We start from the raw sequence: 22,954 nt of genomic DNA, 5'->3' as shown, positions 1-22,954 counted from the left end.
TGCCAATAGAAAGTCTACACCCCCTTTCAAAATTTTCACCTTTTGTTACCTTATAACCTGGAATTAAATTGCATTAAATCAGACTTTTTCCACCTTTATTGACACATCCAAACCCACAACTTCCAAGTGAAAAACAAATTCGACAAATTTCAGAAAATTAATTAAAATACAAAACTAGAATATCTTGATAAGATAAGTGTCTACCCCCCTGAGTTAACACTTGGTGGAAGCACAATTGAGAGCAATTACAGCTGTGACTCTATTGGGATAGGTCTCCACCAACTTTGCACACCTTGATTGGGCAATATTTTCCCATTCTTCTGCACAAAACTGTTCAAGCTCAGTCAAGTTGCATGCGGTAGCGTTGATGAAGTCAAGCCACAGATTTTTGATTGGATTTAGGTCAGGTCTCTGATTGGGTCACTCAAGTACATTTACCTTTTTGTTCCTTAGCCACTTCAGTGTAACTTTGGCTGTGCGCTTCAGGTCGTTGACATGCTGAAAGGTGAACTTCCATCCCAATTTCAGATTTCTTGCAGAGGGCAGCAGGTTTTCCTCTCGGCTCTTTCTGTTTTTTGCTCAATACATTTTCACTTCCATCCTGACATGTGCTCCAATTGTTGCTGAAGAGAAACATCCCCACAATATGCAGTGTGACCACTCCTCATTTTCATAAATGCCAATGTGAGCCAATGAAAAAAGCTAAGAATTCACAAGGTTTCGGAAAAGCGATGATAAAAGAAAACCTATATGCCAAGAAAACCTATAGAAAACCAAGACGCCAAAGTGAACAACAAATAGCCAAGATCTTGTGAAAAAGCCAAGGAGTGGTTACACTGACAATATGATGCTGCCACAATCATACTTTACAGTAGTGACAGTGTTCTTTGGGTGATGTTCTGTGTTGAGTTTGCGCCAAATGTAACATTTTGAATTTCGGCCAAAAAGTTCCATCTTCGTTTCATCCGACCACAAAACTTTTTTCCATATCACTTAAGAATCTCCAGTGTTTTTTTGCATACCTTAAACAGGACCCATGGTGGGATTTTTTGAGTAATGTCTTCCTTCTTGTCACCCTTCTGTAAAGGTCAGACTTGTGGAATACTTGGGATATTGTTGTCACATGCACACAGTAACCAGTCTTTGCATAAAGGCATGTAATTCTTTCAAAGTTGCCATTGGCCTCTTGGTGGCCTTTCTGATCAGTCTCCTCCTTGCTTGGTCATCCAATTTGGAGGGACAGCCTGATCTAGGCAGGGTCTTGGTATTACCATACACCTTCCACTTCTTAATGATTTTCTTTACTCCAAGGCTTTTGAAATATTTTATACCCACATCCTGATCTGTCTTTCCATAACTTTATCCCAGAGGTCTTTTGAAAGCTCCTTGGTGCTCATGGTTGAGTCTTTGCTGTGAAATGCACTATCCAGCAGAGAAAACCGACAGGAACAACTGATTTTATTCTGAAATAATCAGAATCACAACAATTTAACACAGGTGGAGGCCAATTACCTTGGTGTGTGCTTTTTAAGGTGATTGGTTACACCTGAGAAAATTTACAATTGCTATTTTCAGTGGGGTGGACACTAATCCAACCAAGATATTCTAGTTTTTATTTGTTTAATTTAGTTTCTAAAATCTGTACAATTTGTTTTTCACTTTGGAAGTTGTAGGTTACAATGTGTAAATAAAGATGGAAAAGGTCTGATTTAATTCCAGGCGAGAAGGCAAGAAAAGCTGAAAACTTTGAAAGGGGGTGTAGACTTTCTATTGGCACTGTAGCATCAGAGATATTTTGTGTCTAATTTGCCTGCCCGTTAATTTAACTCTTGATGTGTTTCACTGTTGTGTAGCTCAAGAAAGGCTCTTTAAAGTGAATCATTTAGTGAGCATTATGAATTTACCAAAACCGAGCTTCAAGCTGCAAGTCAAATTGATGCAAAATATTTTTTTATTCTACAGTTACCAAAATTGAATACTTAAGAGTCAAACATGAAGATGAAAAGTTTTCCTGACAGATACGTTTTAGCAACTAAATGTTGCTGAGATCATCTCAGATAATCCCCAATCCAAAACCGCATGATCGTTTCTACCCTCGTTAACCCCCACCCCCACCCAAAGCCATCCTCCTTCCTGTTTTCAAGTTTTTCCTTCCTGAGAGTTTCCTTCTGTGTTCATCCTCTCCACACAATGTGTCTTTTCTTGCCCCCCCTTTCCTCCCCACATCCATTGGTTGTCCAAGTCTCCCTCTATCTTGGCCTTCATCTCTACTGTTGGTGTCCCTCCCCTCCTCTCTTTACTGTTCCTTTTGTCCTGTTTCATCCTCATCCATTCAGTGTTCTAGCACTTCCAAGAGCCTTGACTCTGTAAATAGAAAAACACAAAATAACTGTGTAACTCCATAACCTGCATTCACTATCAAATCACCACCAACAAGCATCACAACACTCAACACCAAAGGAATTAAAAAATGGTTCGATTCGGATAAATGTTTTTTTTTTAATTTCGAGATATTAATAGATTACTGTAAGTCCTTGGCATCACTCTCATGCACATGAGATCCCTGCAGAGTCGTAGAAGTGAATGAATTTAGTCAGGAAACATGCCTGGGACCACATGCCTAAGTTTCATCCGACCACAAAACTTTTTTCCATATCACTTCAGGATCTCCAGTGTTTTTTTGCATGCCCCTGAGAGAATTACTGAGAGAATTGCTGAAGTTCACCCCATCCGTGACTCAATTGGACTCTCATTTGGAAAACTCCACAATTATTAACAAGTATTGATTTGGCCTTGTTATGTGTGAAATAGTGCAAACGATTTTAATAACTCAATCTGCCCAACGTGATAACAGCACTTCAATAGATCAGGCAGGATCACTGCAATGCACACCATGTCCCACCACTTATCAGCCTTTCCTTTCTCACACACGTGACTTGATGGGTTTCTCTGCTTAAAAGAACCTTGGGCTCCACTCCTTAGGCCCCTGAAGCAAAAAAATTGTGATGTCATTGGCATTGAACATTGGTCGAACATCTACAGAATGCACTGACGTTGCAGCGTTACATTAGCGGTGATGCTTCCACAGCTTTTTGCGTAAAACAAGTAAAAAGGAATCAACACAACCAAGTAATTTAAATGAGATAGCTTAGTAAATAGAAAAGAAACATCCAGAGAGGAAAGGAATACAATAAATGGTTAATAATAGCAGATATCATTCATCAAAGGGTAAAGTTACTCAAGGCACTTGTTGCAACCACATGATTCCTGGTGTGGCTGATGAACACTCAGAAAGAAAACCATATATTATCTTTAACCACAGGAAACGAGTAAAAAAAAATGACATAAAATGTCATAGCCCCCATTGTTTTAGAAAGTTTGCAATGTGGACTTATAGGGTTCACGCATATTTATGAACAACTAAAATGACCGCCAGTCTACCAGTCAGCCATCTTTGATCAGATCACAAAATAAAGCGTGGTGCACATGTACGCCACCATGTACTGTGCTTGTGCCAAGTTTGAACAAAATCGGATCATGCATGTCTGATAAATGGTTGGAGACACATTTAAGTAACAAAATGGCCTCCAGTCGGCCATCTTGGATCTGATCCAGAAACAAAAATGAAGGCCTGATGTAAACCACCATTCATTATCTGTGTGCTAAGTTTGAACAAGATCAGTAACTGCTTGTCTGAGAAATGGATGCGGACGTGTTTGACACCAGGTTATTTTTAACAACTAAAATGGCCGCCAGTCAGCCATATTGGATCTGATGTCGAAAAAAAATGTCGTGCATAGGTAAGCTATTATTCCTTATCTGTATGCCAAGTTTGAACAAAATCGGTATGTGCATGACCAAGAAATGGTTGAGGACTTTCCAACATCGGGTTTTTTTTACAAATAAATGGCCGCCAATCTACCAGTCGACCATCTTTGATCAGATTGCAAAAATAAAGTGAGGTGTACGTGTATGCCATTGTGTACTGCTGTGCCTATGCCAAGTTTGAACAAAATCAGACCTTTATATCAGAGAAATGGTTGGGGACACGTTTAAATAAGAAAATGGCCACCAGTCGGCCAACTTGGATCTGACCTCGAAAAAAATGACATGCTTATGTTAGGGTTTGAAAAAGATCATTAAAGCCTTGTCCGAGAAATGGTTGAGGACGTGTTCGAAAACGTTTTTTTTTTTGAGAACTAAAATTGCCACCATTTGGCCATCTTAGATCTGATATCGATAAAAAAATGACGTGCATATGTATACCATCATGTGTTATCTGTGTGTGAAGTACAAATAAAATCGGTCTATACACGTCTGAGATGTGGTTGTGGATGCACGCACGCACGCACGGAAATGAAAATCGAGACCAGATCCAAAAGCCTTCGTTTCGGACTAAGTCCAACAGGGACTAAAAATCCAGAATTGTTCCTGCCAATTTGCGGTGAACGCATTTGAGAAATATCTGCCATTGCATTGTGTCACATAAATGTTCATGCAATTCAACCCCTTGGTGTTTTTCAGGACCCATGTAATATTGAGCCATTGCATTTTTGTCATAATATATTTTCTGAATATTTCATAACTTTGGGGCAATGGTCTTGGTTTTTCACGCAGAAATGGAAATGAAGTTGCTGTTGTTTACTTCCGTACTGGATATGCACCCAATCAATATGATGATTCAGTAAGTCCTCCATGGTATTGATTGTCAGAGAAACAGTATTTTATGACTCCTCCTGCTCACCATCCTCTCCTTTTTCTCCCCTCTTGTCGGGTTTCTGGAACCACCTTCCTGGGTCTGCCAGGTCACATCTTTCATCCATTCGTTCAAGATGGTCATGTAAAACCATTTCATGCTGTTCCCCATTTGTACTCATCACCTATTATATTACCATTGACTCCTCCCACCCCCCCCCCAACCCACTCCTCTATCCCCCCTGTTCCAACAACCGCTCCCTGTCCACCTGCTGTTTTCTGAACACTTTTACTCCATTTGTCTTGCATGTTTGAAGCTTGTTCACGTCCTTTCACTGCCTGTTTTCTTTGGCCCTACACTTCCAGAGTCGATATCTCTGCATACAAAGTCTGGGCTCTTGGAAGAGGATATGTCTGTTTATTTGTTGTCATGGGCCAGGAAAATTGGAATCCATCTGAGCTATATAATCACAATGTATTACATCTGCAAAAAGGCATTGGGCACGTTTTTTGCTTCAAACCCAGGTCATTTATATTTTCAGGAGTGATTGAGGCAGTGGTGTATTGCCTATGTACCACCCAAATAATGATGTGGTATTCTCTTGAGGTGTGGTAAGGGCCTTTACCGTGGAGTGTCAGCACGTCCTTGCTATTATTTCCGAATGTTTTCTCTTAAACGACTTGAAAAGAGACCATAAAACCCATGTCATTATCAAGGTCTTTGTCCGAGGACTTTCGGGAATCTCACGATATGGTGAAAGAGAACATCATTCATAATTTACTTTCAACTACGTGTGTGTGATAATTGGTTGAGGGTCATTTATCGGCACAATTAGGCTGCTGATGGTCACTTGAGAGTTGTAATTCCATGGGGTTTCTGCATATCTCGAGAGATTGTGAGTTGGACAAGTGACCGTGATGACCCATGACATGTAGAAGCCATGCTGTTGCTGTTTCGATCGTGGTTTCTGTGAAGTTGGTGATAGCATGATAGAGGAGGGGAAATAGTCATATATTCTGCTCTTTTGATGAGATAATGAAGAAACATGTATATGCTTCAAAAACGAAAAAAAATACGACTGAACCAAATTATGCATGTTGCCTAAGGGTACCCCAAGTTTGGATTCTGTCAGGGTAACATATCTGGGAAAGGGGGTTCAGAGTGGGAGGAAGACCCCAATTCTCTCTCTGTAAATCTGTGTTGTATAGTCCCATTCAGTGATGTCCGGTGTAACAAATCATCATCATCTTATATCAACAAAGTTTGATCAACTTGATAGTATGAATTACGGTGATGTTGAAATCTGAGTGAGAATAATTCAAAATTTTCAAAAGGTTTCATTTCACTTATATTTAGCGAGGTTCAAACCAAAGCATCCAACACTGAGCTTCGCAAGGAAGTAGAAAAGATTTTTGCTCATGCCATATACAAGCAGCAAGGATGGTTGATGAAGGTGATGTTAACTGACTTCCAAACAGATGGAAGATGACCTCGGGCAAATTATAAAGTGAATAGAGCAGAATGTTTATGAAGTACAACATGTCTTTTGATTAAACCCATCAGGAAACTGATGGGTACTAGAATCCATCGGATTGCACTGCAGCCTAATATATTAGTGCATTTCCAGTTGTATCTCTAAAAAACTGATGCAGACACAGTTGTAGCCCACAACTTTCCCAACACTCTCAAGAGGATCATTATGAAATATGGTCATTCTCCAACCGTGGATATGTGTTTCATGTGAGAGAGAATATTCATGGGCACATGTTTCGGGGTTGTTGGCCATCATCAGTGTGGAACAGGAGCTCCTCCCTGGTGGAGGGTGGACTGGTTCATAAAATTGAGAATTAAATTATCTTCTTGGAATTGGCTGCCGTACAATCTTATGCATATGTAGGGGGCTATAGCTCTGCAAAGTTCATACCCGATCGATGGAGCTGATGCAACGACTTCGCCAGCAGAGCTTGGTGGGGGAGGGGGAAACGGCTTACAATTTTTGCCTGTACATGTGCCACAGTGCAAGTGGTTTACTGACCCCTGCTGCTGACAGGGGGTATTATTAGCCACTATGTTATATTTGAATTATATTTGAATTTTCCTTCTTCTGGATCCTCATCCCACTTCTGGATATAGGATAGACGTTTACATTTATATTTTTGTAATAATAATTCCCAGGGCAATGAGTCACTGTTCAGAAGTTCACATTTGTTCATCTGTATTTATAGGCTTGGCGAGTGCGCCGCATGCTGGAACGTTCACGTGCTTCCTGCTGCCCAGACATAGCCACCCAACTGGCTGGAACTAAAAAGGTTCAGCAAGAGTTAGCGTCTTCTGATGTCCTGATATCCTCACTTGGATTTTCAGCCACGACTGCTGCTCGCCTGCAGCAAACCTTCACCACTATGTTCAGTTTGGATGACGTGAGTGTGACTTTCCATTCTCGACCAATAATCACACAAACAGGAGATACCGACTGAAAGGCACTTTTTTCTCATTGAAGCCACAACTAACCTTTCTCATCCTCTCAACTACCTTGTTTCAACTTATCACTATCCCACTCATCATTATTACAAGTTTAAACACACTCATATGGACCAATTAAAGACCGTACCTCATCAAAAATATTGTCTCGGGGGTGGCCAGCCGAAGTTAACCCCCTGACCCAAATTGTGGTGCCGGGTGGTTAACACTGACAGCCCCCCGATGGCTGAGCGGTTCCTTATTAAGAGGAGGGGGACACGTTGATCGATGGAGATTTTAAAACGTGCTCGAAGGGAATGGTGTAGGGAAATGGCGGATTTGCAGAGGAGTACGGAGAATGGAATGGATACACAGGGGGTTTATCCGTGAACCCACTACAATTACCCAAATGCAGTTTCTTCAAAATAAACACATTTAATGAACATACACAAATATTTTCAAGGACAATAATTCAGCAGGTAATAATGATAATGGCATGAAATAACTCGTACAGTCGAGGCCTCGCACACAGACGCAAATACAAACAACGGGGATCCAAAAAAAAAGAAGAAAAACCCTCCTTTTCATGTCGACTCGTACCCAGCTTGGCCCAGAGCTGATCCTTGTCAAACTGGAATCGAGGCGCTTTCCATCAGCACGGGCACACATGCACAAAATGGTGCTTCTCTAGGAGTAGGGCAGACACATGCCAGGCAATCCATGAATGGCTCTCCACTTGAAGGCTCAAAATGTGCCTGCCTTCCTCTTTCCAAAAGTGCCACCTGCCTTGTGCGCTCCTCACACTGACCTCATGTGTGCGCTCTGCTGATCTGTCTTATCCAGATGGAAGCCTTCCACAATTCACAAGTGCGCAAGCCTGCCTACCCTCGACCTCAATCACATCGATCTCTCTCTTCAGATCCGTCACCTCCGCCTCTCCTGTGTGCTCCTTCTTTTTATTCTCCGTCTCCCGGGGCATGGCCTGCTCACAGCAAACCTGGGAAGGCGGGGCTTTCTGCCCGTTTGCTGTGGTTTCAGGGACGTATTTCCCGCCTTTATTGCCTGGCTTGAAATATAAAAACAAAGGGAACATCACAGAAAGCAATCACATACTGGGGAACTTATTCTTACTCCCTTGGCTAATTAACACCACACCACCCCTTGTGTGGTGATACGTAACACTTAAGCTCACAGATTCCCAAACTTAGTTACATCGAGATGCTTTCTACTCGTCCACGGACCAAGCAACTCTACACAATGCTAAATTCCCGATTAAATTCTTCCATCTATCCCCACAACCAGAGCAATATGTTTGTAAAACGTTTCATGAATCTACATGGGAACACCATTATTCAATCAACTTGACATATCAGGAAAGTATGCAAAGGTAAACTCCAAACACAAAAGTATGCTCTGCGTGTGGCCACAACTTTCTCGGGGTTCACATCCTCTATGGGTCAATTTCTTCACTGTCCTGCATTTATATTCTCCAAATAACAATTATCCAAACACATTTCGCTTTTTGAAGAGCTCATTCGTCTCATTCATTTGCCATTCCTATCACTATTGATCCACTTCTCATTGACGTTTTTGTACTCAGTACATCCACCCTCATTACCCTGCACACGTAATGCAAAGCAAGGTTACACAATTGGTTCAATCTTTCAGTCGACTTATATTATTGAGGAATTACTTATTTTGAATTGAAGTCTCATGTTTTGAACACTGTAGAACATGAATCGGAACACGAACCTGCAGTTTTGCAGTACTTTTGCTTTGAATTTGGCAAATTGTACGGAATCTCATTCCAAGCGCACATGCGCACAGTGCAGTAAAACCATAAAATCAGTCTGTTTGGCAGTCAAACAAAAATAACTCCAAACAGGAAACTTACTGTTTTCGAGAAGTCATAAAGGACACAAACAACAGGCATGACTAATGTATTTAACGTGTTGAATAATGTGGTGTAAATAGGGTATATCATCAGCCATAAACTTCTGATTGAATATTTTTGGGGTTTTTTTGACAGCATTTAAAACTTTCATTTTTTTTCAATTGAATTGTATATTTGAATACTGTAGAACACAAATCGCCTTGTTTGCACATCCAAAAACATTCAGTTTAGTAGTGCTCTCGATAATTTGAGCTGCCTCAAACAATAAAACCAATAAAATTTACCACGCCCTCTGAGGGTGGAGTAACAGTGAGATTCAGACAAAATGGTGGCGTCTGGCGATGGCGGTGCCCCCAAAATGGCAGCGACGACAGAGCTAACTCTGTCCAAAAGATGTTTGTTTAATGCATCCTTTTCTCAAAGATCATTCCAAAATCATCAGTTTATCTGAGAAGAGTTCGAAGAAGGTTCAGCTTTGGATTGTTCCGTTTGACCCATCGGCTTCATATTGTTGCCATTGCACCTGTTATTCCAAGTTCATGAACAAAGCTAATGTAGATTGTGCTCGGAAATGCAAAGCACGAGTTGAAAAGACCCATCCAATGTCCTTTTTCTCAAGACTTTACAAGGTAAGGTGTTCTATGAACTCTAGTTTGATTATTCAATTGTCTATAATCTCTATCTATATAAATATATAGCCAAGTTAAATAAATTATTAGTTTCTCATCTGGGCTTTTCAAAAAAAATGGATGAGTGGGTGCCTCACGATTTGATATTTTCCAATTTTTTGACATTTTTTCCAAGATGGCCACCAAATGGTGAAGTCTACCAGACCATAGACAAGCACTACCAACAACACACATCCAATATACCAATTTTTTTTTGTATACCTTGTCGAGGCTCGTATGAGAGCACACACACAATACACAGCAAAGGGGGCTTGATACAAGAGGGGCGGGAGTGGGAAGGACAAAACAATGGGGAACAGAGACATTAACCATTAAAATGGTTAATTAAAACCATTAAAACCCCAAACCATTAAAATGACAATGGTCATATACGCAATAGGTCAACATCTACTGCAGCAGTGGCACTGTCTGCTATACTGTGTGCTTCTAGATACATGAGGACTTGCACGATTGACCTAACCTGAGCTGTACTCAAGTGCACCATGGCTTCAAAAACTTTCTGCCAGCCTTCCAGATGTACACACAAATTAAAGCAATTTTAATTTTTTTTTTGTCTTTTCTTTTCTTTTTAATATCTGGAGAGAAAATAGTAGATATCAAAAAAGAGGTGGCTGTCAAAAGGGAAGCGGGTGGTGACAAAAAACTGATGATTTAATTTTACTTAGCCTAAAAGCGCTGTCTATTTATTTTCGGTGACTGAATAAGTGACCTCACGTTCACGGAAGTGACGTTGCGCCAACCTTCATCCTATTGGTTGGACAGCTCCCCTGACTCCGACCACAATCAAAATCATGCATCACCATCTCAAGAAGCACCAAAGGCTGCAGGCCTCGGTCTTAGATCTCGGAGGTCAGTCCATAGTTCAGTCCAATTGGAATTGTCCCAGGTATATAATCATGATGCATACATATGCACATAATGCACATAAGCAGTACACATGTTTTTGCTTCATGCCCTGTATGTACACTGGGTTATTTTATTTTTCAGGACAACTGTAGCAGCAATCTGTGGCATTATACACCACCCATATAAAGGGATGAGAAAATCCATAATAATGTGTGTGTGTGTGTGTGTGTGTGTATGTGTGTGTGTGTGTGTGTCTCCATAACTCCAAAACCATGAAACCTTGGGGCCCCAAACTTTGCATGCAGACAAAGAGAACTCCAAGGGAGTGCATGAATGAAAATTGGGTGTTTGGTGTAACATAAGCAAGACTCCAGCTTGTCAGCCTTCCGGGCCGCGCCAGAAGTGTGTTCTTTATTTTTTTTTCTACTTCCGTTCAGAAAACCAGCAACAACAACACCAAAGTTGTTTCTGAATTGCAGGCCCTTCCCCTTCAAACATGCATTACATCTTCCCCTTCAAGATGGACAAGAGCATTAAACAAGTTTTTGTTACACGAGCAAATAGTAGAGAACTCAAATCAATTCAGTAAGAGAAATAGAATCAGAGATCATAAAATAAATGGAAACATTGATCCCTTGCAAAGTCCAACTTCATCCCAAAACGAAACAACAGATCAAGCACTTCGATGGACATTACCTTGCAACAAATCAAATCCAATTCGGTGTGAGAAAACATCCAAACTTAACAAGGGTAACATTTACAGTTCATCACCAGTCAAGTCTGTTTGGTCGACGACTGATACAACCACTTCGAGTACGAGTTACGCATGGGGTAACTGGGCGAGCTGTACACACTGATGGGGTGACTGCTCTGTCTGGCTCACCCAGATCTACAGTAGGTGCAGTGTCACCAGCTGGAGGCTACATGTCTGACAAACAGCTTGAGCGATCATGGTCCTCACTGATAGCGTTATCAGTATCAACGAAAGACTGATCGAGAGTAACACCCTCATTGGCGACACTGGTGCTCTTACATAAATGTCGACAGTTATGGCGATAAGTGTCACCTGTTTCTCACGACTGAACAATGTATGAACGTGGCTCAGAATGCTGCTTCACAATCACAGCTGGTATCCACCTTTTGGAACACATTGGAGACTCCATTCTAACTTCATCATTCTGATGTAATGGTGGAAGATCTTTGAATGAGTGACGATCATGGAAGAACTTCTGTTTTGCTTTTTCCGGGTCAAAGTGCCTTTTTACAGCATCATGGTCATCAGCTATAGGCACCAGAAGTCCTCAGGCAATGGGAAGGGCATTCCTCAGATGTCTTCCCATCAGTACTTGAGCCGGTGATAGAAGAATGCCTTCCAGTGGTGTTGTGTGATAATCCAGCAAGGCCAGGTGCTTGTCTGTAGATTTTCACCAGAGTCGTTTTATTGCTGCACATCCCTCTCTACCTCTCCATTTGAACGTGGATATTTGGGATTAGACGTTCTAAGAATGATTTCATGATCTTTGCAAAATTTCCTCACAAGTTGTGAGTTGTACATCATCCCATTATCACTCCGTAGCATCTCTGGTAGACCATGTCGACTAAACTGTGCTTTTAGCCGCTCAAGAGTTGTACTGCAGCGTAAATCCTTCACTTCATCCACCTCAATGAATTTGGAGGAATAGTCAACCGTTATCAAGTATGTCTTAGGATAAAATTGGAACAGGTTTGTCCCAATTTCACTCCAAGGTAGATTCGGTGTAGGAGTCGGGTTCAGGGGCTCAGCAGTCAGTCTGCACACTTGGAACGGTTCTGAACAGTTTGCTCCATGTTCGTATTCGTGGAGGGCCAGTATAGAACCTCCCTAGCTTGTTGCTTACACTTGACTATTCCAAGATGCGATTCATGAATCAGGCTCAGCATGCGGAGTCTCAGAGTAGGTGGTATGACAATTCGCATGCCCTTGTATATGATGCCATCCATAACCAAAAGTTCACTCCGGGAATCCTAGTACGGTCGAAGACAAAATGATGCATCTCGCCTGGCCTCTGGCCATCCATCAAGAATCATGGACTGTAAATGACCGAGTTCTGACTGAGTTGCTTTTTGAAGATCCGCATACCTCTCGTCAGAGAGGGATAGAAAGTCCAGCATTGAAATATGCTCCAAGTTGTCCAGTTCTGAATGAGTAACTGTCAGGTATGCTCTAGTAAGGGTGTCTGGAAGTTTCACATCCTCCCCTCTTCTGCACTAAATGTTGAGGTTATACCATTGCAATCGTAGTAGCATGTTCTGCAGTCTCATTGGAGCAGACAGCAATGGCTTATTGGCGATCATTTCCAGAGGCTTATGGTCATTGTAGAAGTTGAAGGTTTTCCCAAATATATAACAATGAAGGTTGGGTGTGTGACAAGGAATAATTGATTTGATTTTGGTGAAGATCCGAATCCAGATCTGAAGACGATAATTATTTAATTTTTAAAGTGATTCTTCACCATTGAGGGATTGGGCTAAAAACGACATATAGCATGATATTTCAAAAATGTATTGGGTCCGATATGTCCTCGTGGATCAGCAATTGCATGGTGGAGCTATGTGCTCTTCCGAGTGCCCTTCTAGGTAATCTGTTTCTGGTGTATGCTCCGCCTCCATTCCCTCCCCTACCTCAAATGGCTGCACAGCGGATACTGCATGCAAAAAGGCTGAATGCCTAAACTCTGTGTTTGCTTCTAAATCTTGTGTCCCAAACCCACCTCTTTCTGTACCCACCTCTTTCTGTACCCACCTTACCCAGTCACATCCACCTGTTCCTGGACTCTGTCCTTTTCTCCTGACAAGGTGGAGCGTTTTCTGTCAAAGCTCGACTCAGATTCTGCAACCGGTCAATATGGCATCAGCCCACGTGTCCGAAAAACCTGCTCTTGCTCACCCTCTCTCTGTTCTATTTGCCCTCTCATTCACTGAAGGTCATCTACCATCTGCTTGGACATTAGTAAGCATTACCACCCTGCATAAAAAAGGTGCAACCACAGACCAATCCGCCTTTTCCAAATCACCAGCAAGGTGATATAGTCCATCTTCACTTCTGACATTAAATCCTTCCTCTTCTCCAATGGCTGGATTTCCGATTATCAATTTAGATGAAGACCAGGTCACTCTACCCTGGAGATGCTGCTTCTGCTTTCCCAACAATGGATGGAGATCCTCAATGCCAGACATGAGATCAGTGCCATCTCCCCAGATATATTGCGTGCTTTCGATATGATCTGGCACCCCGCCTAGCTCAACTCTCTTCCTATGGTATCCAAAGCAATTTCCACTCATGACTCACAGACTTCCTCTCCTGCCACAGTCAAATTGTGGCCCTTAATGGACATTTGTTATCCCCTCTTGCTGTCCAAGCTGGAGATCCTCAAGGCAGTGTTCTGGGCCCTTACTTTTTCTGGTTTTCATCAATGATCTGTCCGACTCTCTGGAAAATCCTCTTTATCTCTTTGCTGATGACCCCACCCTCTGCCGTTCCAGCAGTCATCCCTCAGATCGGCAAGCAAGTCTCTCTGAAAGGACAGTTTGGAACCCCCTCCCCCAACCCCTTCCGCACCTCCTCCCCCCCACCCTCCATCGACATTCTCTTTCTCAATTATCCTCTTGAAGAAGTCCTGTCATTCAAGATTTTGGGTTTCACTATCTGCCATGATCTTTCTTGGGAAAGCAACATTTCCAACCTGGCCTCCAAAGCCAGTTGCTGACTGAGCATCCTCCATCATACAAAGTCCTTCCTTGGCACACCTGAGCTCCTGGCCTCGTACAAATCTTTCATCCACAGCCTGATGGAGTACTTACTGCTCTCCCTTCTAGGTCGGTGGTCCCACCTCTAACCTTTCTCAGCTTCACGTTGTGGAAACCAATGCATTTACAGCAGGATGACTGCTCACCTTCACTCTTTCATGCTTCTTTTTCCCACCTCTGGAACAAACTCCCACACTCTTCAATCCCACTCTTCTCTCCAGGTTTTCACAACAGCTGTTCACCACCACCTCTTATCATCCACCATCCAAATCCTTGATCTTTTCTACCCCCATTAATCCACCCCAAACCCACCTTCTTCAAATTCCCTGCTTTCCTTCCTGAAAGTCCCTGTAGTGTCCATCTTGTTTACCCTGTGTACCTCACCCCGTCCCTCTCCCTTCCACAGATCTCCTCATGTCTCTGTTCCCCACTGTTTGCGCTTCCCTTTACTGCCCCTCTTGTCTCCTGCTCCCTTTGTTACATCTGCATTAGCTCTTACACGATCCTCGACATTGTATGCAAAAAAAGAGACATTTCATCTTTTCATTTTCAATTAATTTGTAACCGGGCGTCGTGGCGTGCGCCTGTAATCCGGCTACTTGGAGGCTAGGGTTGGAGGATCGCTTGAGGACGGGAGCTCTGCGCTGGGCCGCACGATGAGAGTGTGTAGGGCAGCCCGGAATCATGGCGAAACCCAATCCTTATCCCTGTGTCGTAAGAGGCGAGCAGGGTTGCGTCAGGAAGGGCATCCGGTGTAAAACCTGTGCCAAATCAGTATGCGGATCATAACGGATGATCCGCTGTGGTGACCCCTAACGGGAGCAGCCGAAAGACGAACAACAACATTTTCAATTAATTTGTAAAATTTTCTGAAAACATGTTTTCACTTTGTCATTACGAGGTATTTTGCGTAGATCGGTGATAATTAAAAAAAAAATTTTCATCCATTTTTAATTTAGGCTGTAACACTACAAAATGTAACAAAAGTCGAGGGATATAAATACTATTTCTGAAGACACTGTATCTGTTTGTCCCATCCTGAAACACTGAAACGCTCCTTGGAGAGAAACAATGATTAAGTAAAAGTTGATTCCCATTTAATCCAAACGTTTGGCAAAATGATATTAAATATCATTACTTTACATGAGAGGTTGTATCTTTCTGCATATAAAGTGCATAATCGTGCAATATTTGGAACAGAGATTTCCCCAAACGAATGTTTTGAATAAATCAATAAATGAAATTGTTAAACTCATTTTACTCTCTTCTTTTCTTGAAGCATTTTTAAGCCTTATTGAACTTCCCATTTTGAGCTCTTCCAACCAGCGCAAGAATAAAAGGATTTCCTTTTTTTCTTATTCTTGGTTTCTCTCGTGGTATTTTTTTTTTACTCGTTTATATATAATTGTCACTTGTTGTGTTGACATACCTTGTGATTGGGTTCGATTATTAAAGAGGAATCTCATAATTTCCTTCATGACCTTCTCCTTTTGCAATACTTATATCCTAGGGTGAGGATGGAGACAAGGCTGTCCAGAAGGCACTTGCCAACCCCAGTGGGTACGTGCTGAAACCACAGCGAGACGGAGGAGGTAGGTGCAATAGAGATATTATGTATTTTTTGTTTTTAGCAAACCAGAGCAATAATTTTTATTCATTTATTTACAGATCTCAAAAGGTTCATGTGAAAGCCAAAATACACTGGGTGGAATATTAACTTGGTTTTCATTGATAAAATCTCGGCTCATGGAATAGTGTGGTGACAGAGTAAGACAATTGATTGATTATGTATTTGGAAAAACCAACATTAATAAATATATGCAGTGCAAAGTATATGACAGAAAAATGAGAAAAATCAAAAAAAATATAAAGCACAACATGTTCAAAGAAAACAAAAGATGAACAAACACAATATTTGATTTTAAGCAGGGATAGATCCAAAAAGGCAACTGTCTAACTATTTCATTGCATTGTCTCGCCGAATTCTAGTGACATTCATAATCATATTGTTACGGAACCGGGGTTCGGGGATTACCACGAGGGGAAGCACTCGGATTCATCCTGAACACCCAGCCCTGTAGGCCAACGTGCCACTGATCACTCCACGGTCCGGCGAGTTTCTAAGCAACCACAAACATCAATTAAACTTGCCAACTCTAAATGGGTTCCCCATTTGACACCGTTTACCTGTTGGTGAGCTGACCCAATCAATCGAGGTCTGTGCCCTCAGTACGTATGGTCTATCGATGTAAGTATGGCCAAGCGAGAACCGTGCGTACCCACAGGCTAGACTGGAACCAATCACGTGGGGCAAAACTTCATGTCTAACAATAATGCGGACTATGCAAGACCAATGAAAGAAAGGATGCTACTGGCAGATTTTGGAGAACAAACACCAAGGGTTTATTTACAGGGTGGGGAGCGAGGAAAAGCATGTGGCACATTAAAGAGAAAAGGGTTTATTTACAGAGTGTCCGTGCACCAGAGACATACAATATTCGGGAGGTGTGACATAAGATAATGCATTCGATGTACAGAAGAGTAAAAGGGATACAGAGCAGAGTTAACCAGAACCTATCCAGCTTATACAGACTTATTTCCAATACTACCATAACAGGCACCATCAGGATCATCACGCGGAAGGGTAGAGAGTAAAGAAATAAAAGGGCAGGATGAGGCTTTGGTGATCTCTTGTCTCACAAAGCGAGGACCGATGAGCCCATCACTTCCCTGTGCTGGGGAAGGAGCAATGGGGAGTCATACTGTTGGCATTTATTGCCTGGATTGGACCCTTTCACTCCAGTGGCCCTATCCGCCTTGTGCAGCAGTTCCTCTCTCTCTCTCTCTCTCTCTCTCTCTCTCTCTCTCTCTCTCTCTCTCTCTCTCTCTCTCTCTCTCTCTCTCTCTCTCTCTCTCTCTCTCTCTCTCTTTCCCTGCCTGTTCCAAGGCAGATCGAATGCTGCAGGTTAGCGCCTGTGACAATTGTTCCTTTAACGCCAATATTTAAAAACAATGAAAAACCCATTTTATGATCTCCCTTCTTTTATTCGTCTCGGGAGAGGCGGAGACCAGGTCTGAAAATGCCATCATTCACTCTCGGGACATGCCACGGCCGTGAGCCCCCAACTTAACATTAGGCTGACAAATATTGTTCCCCATTTATGGCGTGAATACCCAGGAAAGGTGCGGATGGCATTGTGGCCACCCGGAGGGTCATTGCTGACAAGAGGGGACAGTGGGGAGTTTGGTGCAGGTTTGTGCTAACTGGCTGCAAGCCCTGTTGGTGGTGGTGCTGTGCATGTGGACGATATGGCATCGTCGAGCAGCATGAGATGGCTGCAGCAGTGAGGCGCAGGTTGGTGTTTGAAGTGGTTGTGGTGGTTGTAGTCTTGTGGTGGTAGAACTGTGGTTGAGGCGACTTGGTCGGACAATGGTGAATTTGGATAGCGAGCAAGCGTTGGAATGATGGTGGCTGAATGGTGGTGAGGGCGCTACTATGGTGGTGGCTGAATGGTGGTGAGGGTGCTACTGCGGTTGAATGGCAGTTTGGTTCTGGCATGCATATGCAAATGAGGTGCTGGTGCACAAATTCTAATGGAGAGAGAGAGAGAGAGAGAGAGAGAGAGAGAGAGAGAGAGAGAGAGAGAGAGAGAGAGAGAGAGAGAGAGAGAGAGAGAGAGAGAGAGAGAGAGAGAGAGAGAGAGAGAGAGAGAGAGAGAGAGAGAGAGAGAGAGAGAGAGAGAGAGAGAGAGAGAGAGAGAGAGAGAGAGAGAGAGAGAGAGAGAGAGAGAGAGAGAGAGAGAGAGAGAGAGAGAGAGAGAGAGAGAGAGAGAGAGAGAGAGAGAGAGAGACAGATATGCATATATATATATATATATATATATATATATATATATATATATATGTATATATATATATATATATATATATATATATATATATATATATATATATATATATATATATTGTTGTGGTTACCAAATTCGCAAACCACCATTCAGGTCCCTTAGGTGAGGTATCTCGGTAAGTATATGTGTAGTTAGGCCCAAACCCGTTGTCTAGAGGGAATAAATGTTATTCATGCGTGCTGCGACTCTTCAGGATAGCCGTTTTTCTTTTACTATCTTTATTTTGGACCAACCGCCATTGTTACCACCACCAACCACAACATCAACCACCCACCGCGGCGCCGCTTCACGTCACACCTCGCAACCGTCGCATCGCCACCGTTCTTGCGCCGCTTGTGGGTACCGGTGTTGGACTCGTGCAGGGCGCGCGCGTGAACAGCGTGTACAAAACCACGGATTTTCCACTTCAAAAACAGATCAAAAACGACACATGCCCACTTTTGTTCCATCCAATCGGTGAGCGAGGGGCGATTTGGCCCCGCCTCCAGGGCGTTGGAGGGCGATCGCTATATGCAAATTTATGGATCAAAAAGCATTCACGCCCACTTTTTCTCGGGCCAAAGGGGAGCGAGGTGAAAGGTCGAAGGCAGGGGGTCAAAGATGAGAGAGCGAAGCCACGGGGCTTATATAAGCGACCGCGTTCGTCAGTCAAGTTGATAGAGAGTTAAGACTTCGCAGTCGGTGGAGTTGGGAAGAAGAAGCAAGAAGGAGTTGGTCGTCGTCGTGTGCGTTGGAGTCGGAGCGAAGGGGACGGAGCTGTGGAGAGGCGGCGAGGGCAGACGAGGGGGTGCTCGCGTTGTGCCGGGAGCTGCACACCAGGGAGGCCGACGGCGCGACCTGGCCGAGGTGGAGACGCTCGTCGCGGGACTCGAGGCAGAGTAGAAATCCTCTATACCCCGAGCATCAGCAACCCCCTCCTGTTTCCCCCCGCGCTGAGATAGTGCGACCAAGGGGGCCCCTTTCCCACCCCCTACCAGACACTGCCCGCGAGGCCCGCGGAGTTGAGGCACCATCGCCGCTCCGCGTCTCATCACCAGACGGGTAGGCCCGACCCGGTCTCGGCCTCAGGCCCGCCTCATCCTTGAGGGTTCTCTGTTCTTTTTCTTGGTTTTGGATATGTGTTGTCGGCGCCGTCTGTGAAGTAAAATTGTATAAGTGTTGCCGTGTGCTCGCGTAATCGGTATTAGATCTGCATTGTCGCATTTGCTTTTTGTCTTTTCCTTCTATGTGCTTTTGGTGGAATTGCATTGTGTTTCTTCCTCTTTTCTATGTGCTTTTGGTGGAATTGAATATGTGTGCTTTCCGTTCATCACGAATAAATGTGCTTTGTGTTGAACTGTTTCCCGCTTCGCTTCGTCATTTCTTTCATTGAATCCTCATCTTGCTTCACGTAAAGGGTTGGTAGTGGGCTGAATACGCCCGATAATTAATTAATCGAACCGTCGAGGTCGACGAATAACACCGCTCGGTTATCCCGATAGTACGGAACGGGTCGCTTAAGTGGCCCGTGTCCGAAGTCGACCTGCGGCGAGGTGCGATCGCCCGGTCTACCCTCCGTGTGGGTACTTAGGTAGGTCGAATTTGGCGAGCAACCCTATCCCACGCGGGGGCTGATTGGCTCGATCGCGGTGAGACCGAAAGGTCCACCCGTGACTGGTTCCCGGCGTTAGTCCGAGAGGGTCACGACTGGATTGTCCGTCCGGTGGGCGACGTGCCGCGATTCGAGTTACGTGGCCGTCAGCACGCCGGCGGGCACGAATCAGTAACAATATATCTATATATATATATATATATATATATATATATATATATATATATATATGTATATATATGTATATGTATATATATGTATATATATATGTATATATATATATATGTATGTATATATATATATATATATATATATATATATATATATATATATATATATATATATATATATATATATATATATATATATGATAGATTTTTTTAACAGTAGAAGATGGGGGAAAAAGTGGGAAAAACCTCACAAATCCATCACACTGCATATTCCCTTTGTAACCCACTAGACACAAGGAAAGACCCTACCTTGGAACAGGAAAAATGAAATAACGGACTTGGAATCGCTATATGTTGTGTGCCATTGCCTTGGGGTCTCGGTTTCTTCAACCGTAACAATATTTTCCCAAACATCCCTATCCTGCACTGATTCCCGAAGCCCTATCTGCCAGCTTCGTTGCAGCCTTCACCCCATCTATCCAAAACCTATGAGGTCTGCCTCTTTCTCTTCTTCCTTCACCCATTCCCTGTATGGTCAACTTCTCCAGACTTTCCTTTTCTGCATGCATGATGTGTTCAAAGTAGACAGTTGTTTTAGCATTGGCACTTCTCATGTACATGCTGATGTAATTTCTTCAAGCACTGATCTGTTTGTTACCCTTGTCAGAGGAGAGGGTGTTACATTCAGGTCCATTTGTTTGTCTGTCTGCTTGTTACTTGCGAAATCCAAAATTCACAATTACACTAGATTAGTTGGTCTGGTCGGCAATTCTGTTTGTTTGTATGTCAATCGCCTACTGGTTACAGTTTTACTCCGATCATCACGTAGAGGTTAGAGGTTGTTGAAACGAAGACCAGCGTTTTCACTTTTCTTCTTCACTCTTTGCAGCAATTTCATCAAGTCTTCGATATTTTCGACCAACGGAGTAGTATCATCAGCAACCTTATATTGTTGATACATATTCCTCCAATCCTGATTTCAGCCTCTCTATCTCATATAAGTTTGATTTCCTCATGATGTACTCACGATACAGATTGAACAAGTAAAGGGAGAGAATGAACCTCTTGTCTCACCCCTTTTCCAATTCCAAACCATTCTGTCTCTCAGGTCAGGTCAGGTCAGGGTATGGGAGCATGCGCTGGCTGGAGAAGCATGTCGCTGCGTCCACTTTCTGCCGGTACTCCAGGGGCCTCCGTCTGGCCATCCCCCAGGCAGATGCCTGGCCCATCCCCATCTCCTTGAGATGCCGATCAACCTGTTGCAACCATGAGGCACGTGGTTGGCCCATTGGCCTCCTCCACTCACGAGGCTCCCTCACTGAGAGAATCTTGTGAGCAGGATCAGCGTCAGGAAAATGAGCCACATGTTCATACAGCTGCAGCTGATGCTCACGGGCTATGCAGGTAACAAATCTCATTTGAGTCTCTCTCAGCAACCGCTCGTTGGACACAATGTCCGACCAGTGATAACCAAGGATTCTACAAAGAGACCTGGTACTGAAGGAATGAAGTCACCATCTCAAATCCCTGGTCAGAGCCCAAGTCTCATATCCGTGGAGCAAGACTGGAAGCACCAAGGACCTGAAGTCAGACTTTCATCCTCCCTCATCGGTATTGGCAGCGCCACACGCCATGATCCAGTGAATCCACGACTCCCCAGGCCCGACCCAGACATCTGTTGAAATCTGGCTCACAGCCAGCAGAGACATGAATATCACTTCCAAGGTAAGTGAATCTCTCCATGACCTCAACATCCTCACCACAAACTGGTACAGACAAGACAGCAGCATCCAAGATGTCATTGAAAGCCTTGATCCTAGTTTTGACCGAGGAAAACCATAATCCCAGTGGCACTGACTCCTCATTCAGCACCCTGAGGGCTCCCAAAAGGACATCTAGAGTCTCCTCAAAGTTGACTGCATCATTTGCGAAATCAAGGTCAGAGATCCTGACATTCCCAAGTGATGTACCGCAGCTTGATCTCTCCGACATCCTCCACAGAATCCAGTCCATACAAGTGCTGAAAAGTGTGGGTGCCAGCACACACCCCTGACGAACTCCAGTTACAACTGGAAATTAATCAGAGATGGTATCACCACATCTCACAGCACTCTCAGCACCAGAGTATAGTTCACACATCAGATTGATCAGTTTTGGTGGCACCTCACAAAGACCAAGAATCCTCCAGAGGACAACCCAAGTCACTGAATCAAATGCTTTGCAGAGATCAACATAGGCTGCAAGCAGCCCCTGCCAAAACTCTCGTCTGCGTTCGGTGAGGACCCGGAGGGCAAGGATGCGGTCAATCGTTGAACTCTTTGGTGTAACGCCTGACTGCCCTGGGTGCTGGTGCTCAAGCAGATGGTGGTGAACCCGACAAAGAATTATGTAAGCAAAGACCTTGCCCGGCACTGAGAGCAGCGTCACCCCTCGGTAGTTGTTGCAGTCATGATGACCACCCTTCCCTTTCCAGAGGGGAACAACAAAGCCCCTCTTCCAGTCATTTGCGATGATACCTGTGTTCCAGGCAGAGCACAGAACTGAATGCATCAACATGAGTACAGCATTTCCACCAGCCTTGAGAAGTTCAGCATGGATGCCATAGATCCCAGGAGCTTTACCCCCATTTCAACCGGTTCACCACAGTCTGTGTTTCCACAAACGAAGGTGGATCACAGTTGATCGGAGGGTCAGCAATAGAGATAGTAATACCCCTGATGTCCAACTCAACAGCTGGTGGATAAAATGAACCTAAAATCTCTTTTCCCTTAAAATCACATAATTTGTAAGTCCAAGGAGCTGCACCGACGACATCAACAATTTTAAAAAGTTCATTTGTCCATCGCTTGGTATAACATTTTTCAAAACGAGATTTCCACCTGTATATTCTTCCTATATCACCGACTTTGAACTT

General features: G+C 43.5%; 1 protein-coding gene and 1 pseudogene across 1 annotated transcript in view; both read left to right on the top strand.

Moving 5' to 3' along the window:
- LOC147012275 (glutathione synthetase-like) overlaps positions 1 to 22,954 on the top strand; it is a 47,238-nt gene that overhangs the window by 4,893 nt on the left and 19,391 nt on the right. The window contains exons 4-6 of the mRNA XM_085856179.1: positions 4,618 to 4,684; positions 6,922 to 7,116; positions 15,882 to 15,963. Of these exons, the coding sequence (XP_085712305.1) occupies positions 4,618 to 4,684; positions 6,922 to 7,116; positions 15,882 to 15,963 (344 nt within the window). The remainder of the gene's footprint in view (positions 1 to 4,617; positions 4,685 to 6,921; positions 7,117 to 15,881; positions 15,964 to 22,954) is intronic.
- On the top strand, positions 14,935 to 15,075 carry LOC147012276 (signal recognition particle RNA; annotated as a pseudogene).

This window comes from Eptatretus burgeri, chromosome 15, assembly GCF_056783735.1.
Source record: "Eptatretus burgeri isolate ZD-2024b chromosome 15, Ebu_testis_v1, whole genome shotgun sequence".
Classification (NCBI taxonomy): Eukaryota; Metazoa; Chordata; class Myxini; order Myxiniformes; family Myxinidae; genus Eptatretus; species Eptatretus burgeri.
The sequence above is the reverse complement of the archived record's forward strand: the minus strand, read 5'-3'. Positions and strand labels throughout refer to the sequence as shown.